Here is a 16,153-nt window from a genome sequence, read left to right on the forward strand (position 1 = left end):
AGGTTTGACTCTTTTCTAGTTTTTTAAGGGTATCTTTAAGATTAAACTTATTAGGAACCAACAACTCTTTAGATTTAGAAGAACTGGTTTCCAAGGATGATTTTAATTTTGCTAAGTAATCATCTTCATGAATTTGATTTAAATCTTCTGAGGATTCTTTTCCAGATTCTTCATCAGAGGATTGGATTAGAAGATTATTGATTTGTTCTTCAATAGAAGGATCAAGGTTTAGGTTATTTAGTTTTTTCTTAAGCCTACAATATTTACTAATATGTCCAGGTTTACCACAGCTGTAGCAAATAGTTGGCTTAATTGGTTTGGATGTATTTTGTGATTTATTTGTTTCAGTATTTGGCTTAGGATTTTCATTTTTAAACCTTTTATTGTAATTGGGTTTCTTACGAAAATTCCTAAAAGTTTTAACCTGTTTTTGTTCCTGTTTTTTATGTTTTTTAGGTTTTGTAGTACAAGGCAGACCAAATTGTTCACAAAATGATCCTAGATCTTTACGATTTTGAGTTTTTTCTTTTGCAAGTTGACGTTGGATTTTATCATCTTGACAGATTTTTAAAGCTACCTTTTGGATATAAGCAACTAATTGTCCATAACTTAATTGCTCATAAGGGATATCTCCAGTTAGAGATTGATGACGGATTTTATCCCTAACTTTGTCTCCTAAAGATTTTGGAAGACCAGCTAAGAATTTTTCTTTCCAGAAAGGTTGTTGACTATCATCTCGAGTGTAAACCCTAGTTAGGAAGGTATCTTTATACCAGCGAAAGTCACCTAAGGTTCTACACTTAAGATTGGATAGGAGTTCAGCAGAACGATCTTTCCATAAGGATGGATCACCAATGAAATGTTGGATAATGGTGAAGATTAATTGATTAACAGCATCTGGAATAGTTTTTCCATCAGAGACTATAGGAATGCCATCAGGATCAACTTTAATGGCATTAAGAACAGAATTTTTTTCATCTTCAGAAAGATAATTATCCCACCAACCTTTGAGTTGACCAGAGAAGCCAGAGACAATAATATTGACTATAATTGCTTCAGAACAATTATGAGAAGTTTGATAGCAGTTGCAACCATAGTCATATGGTGCATTATATTGAGTATGTTATACTCTGATTGACCATCTATGTTCCATTCATAGACGTTGTTACCATTAAAACTTTTGAAACTTGTATTCTTTTCTTCAAGTAGAAGATCAGGAGCAGTTGCTTTTTGGTAATAAAGTTTGGAAGGGTTTCTCCAATTATTAATACCAGTTATAGGATTAATTTTAATTTCAGATTTGTTATCTGACTCAGGAGATTCATCATAATGATTCAGAGTATTGATAGTTTCTGACCGAGTGTTATGTTTATGAGACTGTTGAGTCTCTTGATCAGAATGTTGTGGGGTATCAGGAATGGTTAATGTACTTAACTTCTCATCAATTTTTTTAAGAAATTCATCCTGAGACTGAGATTGAGCAGGTTTTAACTTTGCAAACTCTTTTCTAAGTTGATCATTCATTTTGAAAGGTTTGAACAAAGGTTTTTCTAAGTTTTTAGAAGAAGATGCAGAGGATGAAGGTTCAATAGTTTTGATAAGTTTTTCACCCAAAACTTGAAGATATTTGTTGGTGTAATTAGATTGCTCAATAAGATTTTTAAAATCCATTGGAGAGACTTGTTCATTTTCATCTTTTAATTTAAAAGGTGAAGCAAGAACAGACCTACTTTTGTTATCACAAACTTTTGGGAGATAAAAAGAAGTTGTGGGAGGAAATTCAGACTTGATAATCTCTCCTTCTTTCAGGTGCCAAACAGTGATGACATTAGCAGATTGAGGAGTCTTGAATGGATAATCAATGTCCTGTTGGACAGAATAAGCTTGAAACCAATCAAAGAAAGGAATATTTAACTCTACCTTGTCAAGAAAGTTATAAAATTCTTCTTGAATTAGTTGTCTTTTAATTCCCTCATAATTTTGGAAGAACCATTCTTTTTGAGGAGACCGTTCCTCAGAATTAAAGTCTTTCCTAAGGGTTTCCTTATCTATAATGAACTTATATAACATCATAAGAATTATGCATAGAGGAATAGGTTGGAGATTGAATAGATTTTGGGGATTGGATGATATTTTGTTCATTTTCTTCTTTTTGGGTATATGAAGGTTTAGGAATAGAAGAAGAAGTGTCCAAACCTTGGAGATGGAGATTGAACCTACTAGGTTCAGAGATTGTAGAGAAAGATCTCCTTGAAAGAGCAGATTGAAAATCTTCAGAACGAAAATCTTGAGTTTGAACAGACCTGGAAGAACTTGCAGAACTGAAAGAGTTTCTTCTATCGAAGATTATTTCAACAGCACCACTTGGGAACCGCTTGATTTCTCTAAAGTTTGGAGTATCTCTAGGTTGAGCAGGTGTTGCCTTCTCAAGTCTCCATTTATCTGGTAGGACTATGTCAGTCCAACGGATGGTTTTGGGAACAGTGACATTTGCTCTAGACATGTCAGTAAGGAACAAAGTAGTTTCCCCAGTTTTCTTGGGTTTAAGAACCCTAGAGATGGAAGAATTCAATACTTTATATTGAATCCTAAAAAGCAAAGCTACTGGAATAGATCCGGATTTCATGTCCAGACCACTTGTCTCAATGTTCAAAGTTAAGACATCCAAGAAATTTTTATCTTGAAGACTAACCATACGATCAGGATAACAATTGAAAAAGATTGGTCCATTGCTTAGGCTTGTTCAACAGTTCCAAGTATAGAATCTGTAAATTTGTTATGCCTTGTATCACGAAGGCATAGAAGAACAGAAGCATTTAGACCTTCAATTCCAAGAGGTTTAATAGCCACTTGGACACATCCGATGTGCAGATAGTTATAACTTTGTTTATGAGTTTGTATAGACGATTTTGAAAGTAGTTGAAATTCTTCAAATTCCTTATTTAAAGGGATATTTCTTTCAACTGTTCTGATGATATAGTCAGATTTCCGAAAGAAGTTTCCTTCGGGTTTGTACAGTTCATTAGTTGGAATTCTGGGAATTTCCCAGTTATCCAGATCTTGATTGATATCTTCAAAGGAGATTTCTTCTTTAAAAATATTTTTTGTATGATTTTTAACTTGATCTTTATGGATGGAAGAAGAAGATGGCTGAGATGATTTGAAAGAGAGCTTAGAAGAGAAAGATTTAAACATGATAATAAAACAGATGTATTTCCCAGATATCTGAACCATCATTTGGATCCATAGTAATACAGAGATAGATGTAAATTAACTTTTATCAACTGAGCATTAGATTAAGATTTTAACGTAAATAAACAACAGATTGTCAGAGATCTTCTTGATCCCTTGTTCAACATCGGCAAATTTGACTTACTGCCCTTCATATGGGACTTACTGCAACAGCTGAACAAGTTCTCAAGACTTTCATTTCTCATCCTACAATCATACATGCTTCTAACACATGTTAAAATGTTAACATAAAGCTCAGATAAATAACAGATAATTTAGATCTATCCATATATTCCTACTTCCCCATCAGGCTCTGATACCAGTAGGTTCCGGAAGTGTGAGGAGGGAAATGAAGTAAACTAGAGCAGAAATGGAAAGCAGGAAAGTAGATGGACTACTATATGAAATAAATGACTGAAATTAAAATGCAGAAATTAATGATATATATATATATATATATATATATATATATATATATATATATATATAAGGCATGTTATATTTACAAACTTTTTTGTTTATAAACTCTTACAAACTACACTAAGTACGACTGGTCATACTCTAATCATGCAGTGTGCGACCGGTCGTACTTAGTGTGAAAGTAGTTTTGCAAACTTAAAAATTATCAAATATTAACTAAGGGAAAAACTAGTCTTCAACTACATGAGATGAGTTTATTTTCCAACAGAGACATCGATTCCTGAGCTTTATTTTTTTTTATAATTATGTGGGTGGTCACATGATTGTGACTTGTGAGAGTGGTAGGAGATATCTTCTCTCCTATTGATGGAGATTAATAAAGCTCATTAACTAATGGGGTATAAACTTTGGGGAAAAGAATTTTCATGTTTTAGGAGATTTCTTTCTCCTACTAGTGATACATCGAAACGTGTGCAACAACATTTTTTATTTTTGTTTTTTAATGGGAGGTGGGACCCATCACAACTTGTGTCTATAGTAGGAGAAAGTATTCTCCTACAATATGAGAAAAAAGGGATCCATAAACTTTTAGTTTACAAACTATACTTCATACTACGGGTAATACATACTGATTTAGTATATACTACCCATAATACATATTGTAGTTTGTAAGAGTTTATATGCAAAAATTTTGTAAATATAACTCTGCTCTTAACTAATTATTAGTGTCATTTAGTTCACATTCATTGTCTATGATTATTTATATTATGGGTGTCCTAAATTTCCAACAATATATTATGGGTGTCGTAAATGATAAGGGTTCATACCCTTAACAGAGAAAGAGAAACCGAATAAGGGACAAAAAACTTTTATTATTTTCTGAATGAATGGTATCAGTACAACAGCTGTTGTTTTATTACTAAGACAACAAAGTATGAATGTCCTAACCCATGCCACGTCACTTTATACAAACTATATCAGTGGCTAAAATATTAACCCAATAATCTTCTACCCTTCTTCTAATACACTCACTGCAACTCTTATATCCAAATGTATTATATCTGCCCTTATGTTCCTAATGAATATTAATAACAAAGTCTCTAGCCCAGCTTGGAGCTCCACTTCTCCTCTTCGTAACATTGCCCTCATCTTGCAAAGCAACCTTGTCCTCAAGGTTCAACTGAGGGTAATACAATTTCAAATCAGCCTCATCCTCCCAAGTAGCATCCTCTGGTAAGGCATGAGACCATTGAATCAACCATTGAGTTCCAGATGTATTCTTGCTTGAAACCTTACGACACATGAGAACAGCCACAGACTCTTGAACAGGACAATTGCCATGATTTAGTGCAGGTAATGTAGGAACCAAATCAGGGTGCTCACCTTAAATGGTTTCAAAACTGATACATGGAAAGAGGGATATATTTTACTCCCATTCGGCAGCTGCAATTGGTAGGCCACTGGACTCAAAATTCTAGTCACAGGGAAGGGCCAAAATACCTTTTTGCCAATTTTTGATTCTGTCTCTTTGCCACTGTAATCTCCCTATAAGGCTGGAGTTTCACAAGGACTAAATCTCCCACAGCAAAAGAGATGTCTTTCCTGTGTTTATCTGCTTGCACCTTCATTCTGTTTTGGGCTCCTTGCAAATGATTTTTAAGTTGAGCCAATAATGCATTTCGATGAATTAAGGTTGAATCTACTGCTTCCACTCTAACCGAGCCCTGATGATAAGAAGGAATCATTGTTGGCAGCTTCCCATATAGTGCTTAGAAGGGACTCATGCCAATAGAAGAATGATGGGTTGTATTATAATGCAATTCAGCCCAACCCAAGTAGAGTGACCACTTCTGATTTTCATCAGAACAAAATGCTCTAAGATATTGTTCCAAATATCTATTTGTAACCTCTGATTGTCCGTCCGATTGAGGATGATATGAGGTGCTTGTATGCAGCTTTGTGCCACTAAATTTAAACAGCAAAGTCCAAAACTGGCTCAAAAATACACTGTCTCTGTCAGAGACTATGGTTTTTGGGTACCCATGAAGTTTCACCACCATATCACAAAACAATGATGCCACCTTTGCTGTTGTATACAGGTTTGCTAGTGCACCAAAGTGTGCATATTTTGTGAGGCAATCTACCACTACAATCATTACAGAAAGGCCACGAGACAATGGAAGTCCGGTTAAAAAACCATACTAAGGTCTTCAAAAACTCCATTTGGAATTGGCAAAGGCTGCAATAACCCAAATGGAGGAGTGGTGGTTGTATTCACAAATTGACATGTAGAGCATTCCTTGATAAACTTAGTCACATCTCTCCTCATTTGTGCCAGTAAAATGAGGCTGACAAACGCAGGAAGGTGCGTGTCACACCAGCATGGCCCCCCAATGGAGTAGCATGAGCTTCAGTTATTAATTCTTGCTTCAGTTGAGAATTTGAGCTAAGGAAAAAATGATTTTTATGGAATAAAATTCCATTCCTCACAGAAACACACAAGTCAGAACATTCCCTTTTTTCTAATTTGGAGTGAATGAGTAATAATTCAGGATCGGTATTGTTCTCCTTTCTAATCTGATCAATGATGTTAAATGAAATTTTTGAGACAAGGTGCAAGCACTTACCAGGATCATCTTCCTCATCTCTTCTAGACAAAGAATCAGCTACAATATTAGTTATTCCCGATTTGTATTCAATGGAGAAGTCATACCCCATCAGCTTGGAGGCATGTTTTTGCTGCTCCAATGTTTGGATAGTTTGAGAAATGAGCTCTTTTAGACTTCTATGATCAGTTCTAATAATAAATCTAGAACCCAACAAATAGTGGCACCATTTTTTAACAGCCTCTGTTACAACAAGAAGCTCCCTGACATATGTTGATGCAGCTCTCATTCTAGGGCACAACTTCTTGCTGAAAAAAAGCTACAGGTTTATTTATTTTGCAATAACACAACACCAATACCAAATGAAGATGCATCTGTTTCAATAATAAAGGGTAATGAAAAATTAGGTAAGGCTAAAATTGGTGCGGAGGACATTGTATTCTTCAGCAAAAAAAAAGCTTGCTCTGCATCAGCACTCCATACAAATGCATCAGTCTTCAAGAGGTCAGTAAGAGGGGCTGCCACAGTAGCATATTGGCTAATAAAACATCAATAGTAACCAGTGAGACCTATGAACCGTCTCAATTGCTTAATGTTCTTAGGTTGAGGCCATTGCATCATTACTTCTATCTTCCTTGGGTCGGCCTTAACTCTTTCCCTAGAAACCAAATGCCCCAAATAGTCTATTTCTGACAGTGCAAAGCCACACTTGCTAAGCTTGACCATGAAATGATTTTGCTGTAAACAAGCCAATGTCAACCGAATACGATCTAGATGCAGTAAGAAGGAACCACTATATATTAAGATGTCATCAAAAAAAACTATGATGAATCTTCTCAAATAGGGTCAAAACATTTGATTCATGGCAGATCGGAAGGTAGAAGAAGCGTTGGTCAATCCAAACGGGATCACCATGAACTCATAGTGGCCATAATGAGTGTGGAAAGCTGTTTTAGGAGTATCCTTCGAAATCAGCCTTATTTGATGATATCCACTCCTCAAGTCCAGCTTGGAGAATACAACAACATCCTTTAACTCATCAAAGAGTTCATCAATTGTCGGAATTGCAAAACGATCCTTATCAGTGATAGCATTCAAAGCCTGATAGTCTATGCACATCCTCCACGAATTATCCTATTTTTTGACTAATAAAACAGGTGAGGAAAATGGACTATGGCTTGTTTTAATCAACCCATATTGTAACAATTCAGCTACCTGCCTTTCAATTTCTATTTTTTTATTATGGCCGTACCTATATGGTTTCACATTCACCAGTTTAGAGCCCAGAACCAGATGAATAGCATGATCACATTCTCTTAAAAGAGGTAAGCCTTGGGGTAATTAGGAAACTGATTGATGGTGTACCAAAATATTCCACACTTCTACAGGAATTCTTTCTTGCAATGATGCCAACTCAGGCAACATGGTCCCTGACTTCTGCAATGTTGCATCCTCCCCTGCTAAAGATAGGCATTTACCCATATGTTGCAACATCTTCTCCTTGCTGCCTTGACCACACAATAAGACCCTCTTCCCCTTCCAATTAAACTCCATGGACATCTCACTGTAATCATGAATAACCCTTCCCAAAGAACTCAGCCACATTATGCCCAAAATGACTCCCAAACTCCTCAATTCAATTACCCACAAATCAACCATAAAGTCACACCCTTGAATATTCAACCCAACAGCAGGGCATTTTTTTCACACACTAAAAATTCCCCATTGCCTAAGAAAATTCTCATTCTGGCAATTCTGACCATTGGTAAGCCCATCTGCTCTGCTAATTCTTTTTGTACAAAATTATGAGAGCTACCTGAATCAATTAAAATTGAAACTAACCTTCCACCTAATGAAACCTTGAATTGTAAGGCTCTGGGATTCTGATCACATTCAAGAGAATGAAGAGCTGCATCATGACATTCCTGCTGCCCTTGCTCAGGTTGCCATACTATGTGCTCATCTAGATCCTCTTCATCATTATCGAACTCTCCTACCATCATCAATAACTTAGCCTTGCATCTATGTTTGGATGTCCACTTGTCATCATAAGTGTAACAAAGTCCTGCTTCTCTACGTTTCTGTAAGTACTCATTGGAAAAAAAAATGATAGGGACATTCGAAGGTAAGGCTGGGAGGAATGGTTTCACTGGTTGCACTGCCTCATTTGGTGGATTATGTTCCACAACCGAAATTGGCTTGGGAAAAAATTTCTTGGTAGTAGGCGTCAAGGACGAACGTAGCTCTGTGAAATGGGCTTCATAAGTGATGGCTAATTGCATAGCCTGATGCAGGGTTGTGGGTTTATGTAATTGTATAGCCCTTCTGAATTCTGGTTGTAATCCAGAAACAAAAAAACATATTAACACTCATCTGAAAAATCAGTCACCTGGTTAATCAGAGACTCAAAACTCCGAATGTATTCAGTGATGGCTCCTTCCTGAGTCAACTTGGATAAAACGCCTCTCAAATCCATGTAAGATGTACCCCCAAAACGTTGCTTCACTGCATGTTTAAGATCCCCCCAATTCTGAATTGTTCCTCCGCTAAATAGCCACTGGAACCACAGACCTTCCATTCCCTCCATCTTCATGCCTGCCAACTGAACCTTGAGGGACTCAGGTATTTGCTGCAAGCCGAAATACAATTCCAGCCTAAAAATCCAACTGGTGGGATCCTTCCCATCAAAAGAGGGAAAATCCATTTTCACTGATTTCATCACATTTCTGGAGTCATTAGGATCAAATCAAAGGTGATTAGATCCTAAAGATTCATTGTTGACTCGCGGTGGAACGTTCTCACCCCTCCCCCTCTCCCCGATTCTCCGCTGCATGGATCTACTGCAGCTAAACGTTGATTCTCGTGAGCTGGGTTTGATGGTCACCGAAACGTTGTTGAATCTCCTCCAAACTATGGTCCACCCGTGCTTGAAAGGAACCCAATTCTTCTGCTAACTCTTGGATTCGCATCTTCGATCTTCAATTTTGATGGAGAATGGAAGCACCAATGATAAGGGTTCGTACCCTTAACAGAGAAAGAGAAACCGAATAAGGGACAAAAAACTTTTATTATTTTTTGAATGAATGGTATCAGTACAACAGCTGTCGTTTTATTACTAAGACAGCAAAGTATGAATGTCCTAACCCATGCCATGTCACTTTATACAAACTATATCAGTGGCTACAATATTAACCCAATAACCTTCTACCCTTCTTCTAATATACTCACTGCAACTCTTATATCCAAATGTATTATATCTGCCCTTATGTTCCTCATGAATATTAACAACAAAGTCTCTAGCTCATCTTGGAGCTCCACTTTTCCTCTTCGTAACAATATAACTCTGCTCTTAACTAATTATTAGTGTCATTTAGTTCACATTCATTGTCTATGATTATTTATATTATGGGTGTCCTAAATTTCCAACAATACATTGATAGACATTCTTTTTTTTAGGTTTTTTTAGTTGGTTCATTTATATATTCTGTATTAATTTGATGTGGCAAGGAATCAATTCTCTATGTAGTTATGTTTCTAAAGTTTTTTTGTTGATAGTGATGCAGGGTAGCAAATCAATTTTCTATGTAGAAACATACCGTATAAAGTTTCATAAATTTTGATGAGATACAAGAATCGATTTCATATGAATCAACGTATAGAAAACTTTCATTTACTGTCACGGAGCGGAGGGAATCAATTTACTTTTGCAACATTCTTAAAGCTTTTTTTTTTTTGGTAGACCATTCTTAAAGCTTTTATTGTCTTAGATGTAGCATAGAGAATTAAAATATGATCACGCTCACCAAAAAAGTTTAAATATTATTATTTAAATAAAAACTTACAAAAACGTAGTAATTTAAAATTTATTTCTGAATGTATTGTTGTAACCAGCCACATCAAAATAGGGCGCGACCGTACGCTAAATTAGGTGTGTCAGGGTGTTGGGTCGTGCCCCGGCATTGACATGTAGCACAAAAAAGTTAATAATTTGATCAAAAAGTCATAACTTTTAACTCGGGTGTCCGAATTAGGTTTTTTTTTATTCCATCTAACTTTTCGAGATCTACGCACTGACATTTCATTGAAGGAAATTTGGTCAAAAAAAATTCCAATTTTTTTCAAATTTGCAACAATGGCACCATCGCAAGAATATTTTATCTCACAAAATTTTCCAAAAAAATGTCACGAATTTGATCAAATCTTGTGCGATTGTTTAACTATATTTTCTTTTCACCTCCTTAGCTCCTTATCTATGTACGTGGACTAAGATAGTCCAAGCAGCCTTTTTGACTTATCTCTATAGATCTTTATACCCCGTACACAGGCCATTTCTCCCAAGTCTTTCATGGTGAAGTTTTCTGACAACCAAGCTTTAGTGGATTGGAGCATGGGAATGACATTTGCCATGATGAATATGTCATCCACATAAAGTACCAAGAAAATGATTGAGCTCATACTAACCTTGTAAACACAATTATTATCTTCGTTCTTGATGAAGTTGTTACTCCTACCATCTTCATCAAAAGATTCCAACTTCGCGATGCTTTCTTTAGCCCATATATTGATTTCTGAAGTTTACACATCATGTGCTCGCAACCTTTTGGATTCAAAACCTTCAAGTTATATCATATGCACTTTCTCTTTCAAGAAACCTTTCAAGAAGATAATTTCAACATCCATTTGCCACACTTTATAGTCATTAAATGATGTTATAGCTAGCATGATTCTGATAGACTTGACCATGGCAACTAGTAGGAAGGTTTGATCAATGACAATACCTTGCCTTTGACGGTAACCATTTGCAACTAACATAGCCTTATATGTTTGCATATTGCCACATGCATTAGTCTTCCTCTTGAAGACCCACTTGCACCTGATGGGAACAAATCCCTCAGGAGATGGAACCAAGGAACTTGTTCTAATCCATATCATAATCCATGGTTTAAAGCCATTTGGAAGAGTCAACATCCTTGACCACCTCCTCATAATTGCTAGGTTCATCATCTTCAAGAGTCTGTTGATTCTCAATCACAAAACTATTCCTCTTAAGTGGTTGACTAACCTTAGAAGACCTGCAAAATTGAATTTACTACCCTTTAAATGAGAGGCGCCTACGTAGCAAACTCAAGTTCCTTTATATGCTCCTGTTGTTCTTGAATTTCTTCAAGTTAAGTCTTCTGCCACTGGTTGTTGTAACGTCCGGCCGCTTCAAGAATCAATGACTATCCCCACATACTAACACGCGACTTTTCAGTGTGCTTTTTCCTCACTCGCACACTTCCCGGGAAAACTTCCCAGGAGGTCACCAATCCCAGAATTGCTCCAAGTCAAGCACGCTTAATTGTGGAGTTCTTCCGATACGGGCTACCGAAAAGTAGATGCATCTTGTTATTATAGGTAGCACCAATTAATTTTTATAAGTTATCCCAAACTGTGCAGCCCCATGCCTGCACAGTCTTTGGAATCCCTCTCTTTCGGGTGTCGATTCGATTGATTCGTTCATGTAACCCCCCACTGGAAGCCTGTCAGGAGCCGCTCCTTGTCCATGCCCTCTCGCACCGGCGATCACTCCCCGCCCTCGTCAGCGCTTGGGATGTTACATGCCCACCAGCTTCCTCCTGGTTCGTCCTCGAACCACATCGTACTAGAAGAGAGGCCCTGCTCTGATACCACTTGTAACGTCCGGCCGCTTCAAGAATCAATGACTATCCCCAAATACTAACACGCGACTTTTCAGTGTGCTTTTTCCTCACTTGCACACTTCCTGAGAAAACTTCCCAGGAGGTCACCCATCCCAGAATTGCTCCAAGTCAAGCACGCTTAACTATGGAGTTCTTCCGTTCTGGGCTACCAAAAAGTAGATGTATCTTGTTAGTATAGGTAGTACCAATTAATTTTTATAAGCTATCCCAAACTGTGCAGTCTCATACCTGCACAATCTTTGGAATCCCTCTATTTCGGGTGTCAATTCGATTGATTCGTTCATGTAACCCCCCACTGGAAGCCTGTCAGGAGCCGCTCCTTGTCCATGCCCTCTCGCACCGACGATCACTTCCCGCCCTCGTCAGCGCTTGGGATGTTACAGTTGTTCGAGCAAGGAGATCATTGTTCAAGCAAGGAGATCATTCTCTACGAAATCATCATTCTTAAACACAAACACCTTTTGGCCTTCTTGAGAGTACAAGTAGTATCCCTTAGTTCTCTTGAAATTCCCCACAAACAAGCACTTGGTCCACTTAGACTCATCTTAATGTCAACACCTTGACATATGTAGGAGATCCCCACCTTGAGATAAGTTAAATTAGGCTTCTTTCCATTCCATATCTTACGTGAAGTTGTATGAACAAATTTGGAATGTACCCTATTCAAAGATACACTGTTGTATCTAGGACATACCCCCAAAATGACTGAGAGTCTTGTACCGCTCATCATTGACCTCACCATATCTAACAAAGTTTAATTCCTCTCTTCTAACACATCATTCTGATGCAGTGTATAAGGAGCAATAAATTGCAAAAAATCTCATTCTTTCTTAGATAACCCTAAAACTTTCCGCTCAGATATTTCCCACCTCGATCTTTTAAGAATTGTAACATTGTGATGGTATGCTCCTCTCATAGAATCATGCTAATTACTATTTTTAGGGTGGTCTGATCATTATAGAATCACAGTAACAGTACTGGAGCGATTTAGGAATCACCAACAGTTTGCTCCAAGAACTTAAAGACCCAAAAGAAAAAGAAAAATTACAGAAGGAAACGGAAATAATTATGGCAAAAGAGATGAGAACCGAATATAGAAATCAGGATGACATGATTGGGCACTCATTGAACATTGAGTTGAAAAAACAATCACTCATACTCGTTAAACTTTCATTTCCACCCTTTTGTATTTCTAATGATTCTCATGCCATCAGATTCATTAACATTTACCAATGCAAGAGGATGAACCAATAAATGGCCTAATCATCAAAGCGACCTCCACTTCAATTTGATGTGAAGAAAGAATTTTTCTAATTTTATCAGCTTGCAACCTATCACCCAAACTAGTCAGAAATAACAAATTGCTTATCCTTGACTTTCCTCAAATATATCATCATCTTGACGGAGCGCTGGACTATTCTTTGTGTATGCAAGGCTTGTTAGGCTAGTACCATCAATCAATGAAGACCTAACTACCTGAAAATTAATTCAATCTTGTCCGTCATGATTGTTATAATACATCATACATATCTTAAATACAGGATTTGTGAATCTCGAAAGTTAACCACATGCCCACAAACTTTTGCATATTTTACCAATTCACCGTAAACTTATGATGCACATTATCTTTCTATATATGGCATCATATATTGCAGTGTATTGATGCAAGTGCTTACCAAATTAACACTTAAGCTAAACTACTTACTTCATTAACCTGTCTTTTATGATAAGTTCAATCTAACACAAAGTATTAAATAATATGAAACTAAAACCAGGCTACATGCCCACCAAGAAGACATTTTTTATGGGGATAGAAATAGATAGGGTAAATTAATCTTTTGGTCTGTCTCTATTGATGAACTTATTTTTAATTTGGTTCCTACATAAAATGTTTTCAAATAGGTCCTGTACATAAAATTGTTCTCAATTCAATCCGTATCGTTTATAGATGGTATAATGACATGATGTGTACATCGTATAACAGAGAATGACGTGGCAATGACTTGTGTGGTTAATTATAATTTTGGTCCTTATACATAATCCTTAAAAATTAGCATCACTATACATGATGCTAATTTTTAATTTGGTCTATGAAAAGAGTTTTCAAACAAGTGGATACGTGGCTGTAAAAAGAAGCAATGTTAGATGTGGACTAGGAGAACTTGCAGCTGTTCTGCATACCTAATAACATGTTCTTTTTTATGGAAAATTTGGTGGATGATCAAGATATGATTAGTGCTGTGAAGGATGATCTAAGAGCAAAGAAGGGGAGAGACCCTGCTTGCTTAAGCTATGGGCAAATTTTGTTGAATTTCAAAGGTTTTCTGGCGCTCAGAGGGTGGCTAACAAATTGTTGTTACAAGGGAGGAAGGTTTTGGCTCATAGGTGCAGGAACTTGTACCTTGGGGAATATTTAAATTGATGATGGGCCTAAGATTGGTGTCGGTTCAGTGATGTAATGTGGGAACCCGATGAAACTGGATATGGTAAGAGAATTAAAACTGAAACAGTGGCAGCTATGGAATAAAACCGTTAGGGGACTGTTTTTCTCGTTCTATTCTATTGATAAGCAGTATATTATATATAGTAAGAGTCAAAAAACAAAATGAAGTTGGCACCCAAACTATACCAGGTAATTTTCTGGGCAAGATCATTTGATATTCCTGTTTTTTAACCAGACAATATAATGCATGTATATAAGGCTGCAACCATGAAGCAAGCATGCATGCACTTCATTGCTTCAAGTGACAGAAGACTATGCAGGTTAAGATCTAATTTAACATACAGTCAATAGCATACAGTAGGTTCAGATCACCCAACCTTTTCAATTTCTTCTAAAAGATGTGTGTTCTCTTTCAAGTACTGTATTGCTTTGTCCCTTCCCTGTCCCAACCTGTTTCAAGACACAAATTGGACTATTAACATTAAGCGATGAGAACTAACCTATAAAGACAACCCATCCACCATTGAGAGACGAGAATGGGAATGACAATGAAAAGTAAGGAAAACATGTCAACAGAGAAAAACAAAATCAATTCTTGTTTCCACAAAATCAACAGCAAATAGGAATGATTACGTGGAAGGGCAAACGAATAAAAATGAAACACATTTCACAACCTACTTGAAAAATGAGCTCCTAGGTTTTACCACTTGAGAAAATAAAGGCCCTGGGGAGAAGGGAGGGGGATGTCGTCATTATCATGAAAAGCATGTCTTATATAACAAAAAAGCAGGTCACATCAGATGGAAAGCTATATGACAAAGCAGTAAATTTGTTTCTTCTGGATTATGGAAATTTGACATTGTCCCTCTATCTCTTTACTTGCCAAATATTCTTTCATGGTAATGTCCTTTGAATGGTTACTGCAATTTTATTTTATTTTGTTAATTTATAATTTGTTCTCCCACAGACAAATAATTGAACGACATGGTTCTAATTAATTTTCTCATCAATTTCCCATCAAGCTGGACTAAAAGTTGCCTTTCAAGTCCTTAATTTGGAGGATGTAAAAAACAAAGCAAAACCATGAAAGAGCATCATCCAAACAATAAATATTAAGCTTAAGAAAGTTTTCAGACAATACCGATGGTCCCCATAGCTGTACCAAGAGCCTTTCTTTAAGACAATATCCATCATTTCTGCACAATCTAAAATGCAACCCTGCATTCAAAAGGAAGAATCAAAATAGTGATATGCACTTAGATTAAAAATGCTTAGTGCTGCAACACTCACCAGCTTACCGACACCCTCTCCGAATATAATCTCAAATTCAGCTATTTTGTATGGCCTTGATACCTAAAACAACTTATTAAGTTAGAACGTCCAGAACAAAGTGCAAAGTCAATGAAAAATGCACTACAATATTTGATAGAATATCTGAAAAATATCTCATAATATCTTGATTGTATCTTTAGAGTAATTTATGAGTATCTTATGATCTCTTAAGAGTGATTTCCATATTCAATTATAATTCCTGATTTCTGTCCGTACTTATTCGGATTAAGAGTTTAGTATGAGTATAAATAGGGGAAAGTGGTTTGTATTTTATATCAACTAATATACATAATAGAGTATTATTCATAGTCTATTTTACCTCTCTTTCCTCCTGTGATACCTAACTGTCTATATTTTCAACATGATATCAAGGCGATACCATCTTTCATGACCTATCCCGTCTATTCCACTGTTGAGTT

At 36.5% G+C, this 16,153-nt stretch overlaps 1 protein-coding gene across 1 annotated transcript; it reads right to left on the reverse strand.

The window, feature by feature from the left end:
- Window positions 1-13,068: 13,068 nt before the first annotated feature.
- On the reverse strand, window positions 13,069-15,751 carry LOC133298486 (DNA repair protein recA homolog 1, chloroplastic-like). Its single transcript, XM_061497780.1, has 4 exons — window positions 15,693-15,751; window positions 15,544-15,620; window positions 14,780-14,852; window positions 13,069-13,435 (listed from the first exon to the last, which is right to left on the reverse strand). The coding sequence occupies exons 2-4, from the start codon at window positions 15,594-15,596 to the stop codon at window positions 13,325-13,327; spliced, it is 237 nt and encodes a 78-aa protein (XP_061353764.1). The 5' UTR covers window positions 15,597-15,620; window positions 15,693-15,751; the 3' UTR covers window positions 13,069-13,324.
- Between the last annotated feature and the right edge of the window lie 402 nt (window positions 15,752-16,153).

This window comes from Gastrolobium bilobum, unplaced genomic scaffold (genome assembly GCF_033153095.1).
Source record: "Gastrolobium bilobum isolate Gb01-03AN ecotype WA unplaced genomic scaffold, APGP_CSIRO_Gbil_v1 utg229948, whole genome shotgun sequence".
NCBI lineage: Eukaryota > Viridiplantae > Streptophyta > Magnoliopsida > Fabales > Fabaceae > Gastrolobium > Gastrolobium bilobum.

Coding starts and splice junctions, on each gene's coding strand:
- LOC133298486 (XM_061497780.1), bottom strand. CDS start 15,596: ATGATGGATATTGTCTTAAAGAAAGGCTCTTGGTACAGCTATGGGGAC. Junction 14,853..15,543: donor TACAGCTATGGGGACCATCG/GTATTGTCTGAA, acceptor GTCTTGAAACAG/GTTGGGACAGGGAAGGGACA. Junction 13,436..14,779: donor TTTTAGAAGAAATTGAAAAG/GTTGGGTGATCT, acceptor ATTAATTTTCAG/GTAGTTAGGTCTTCATTGAT.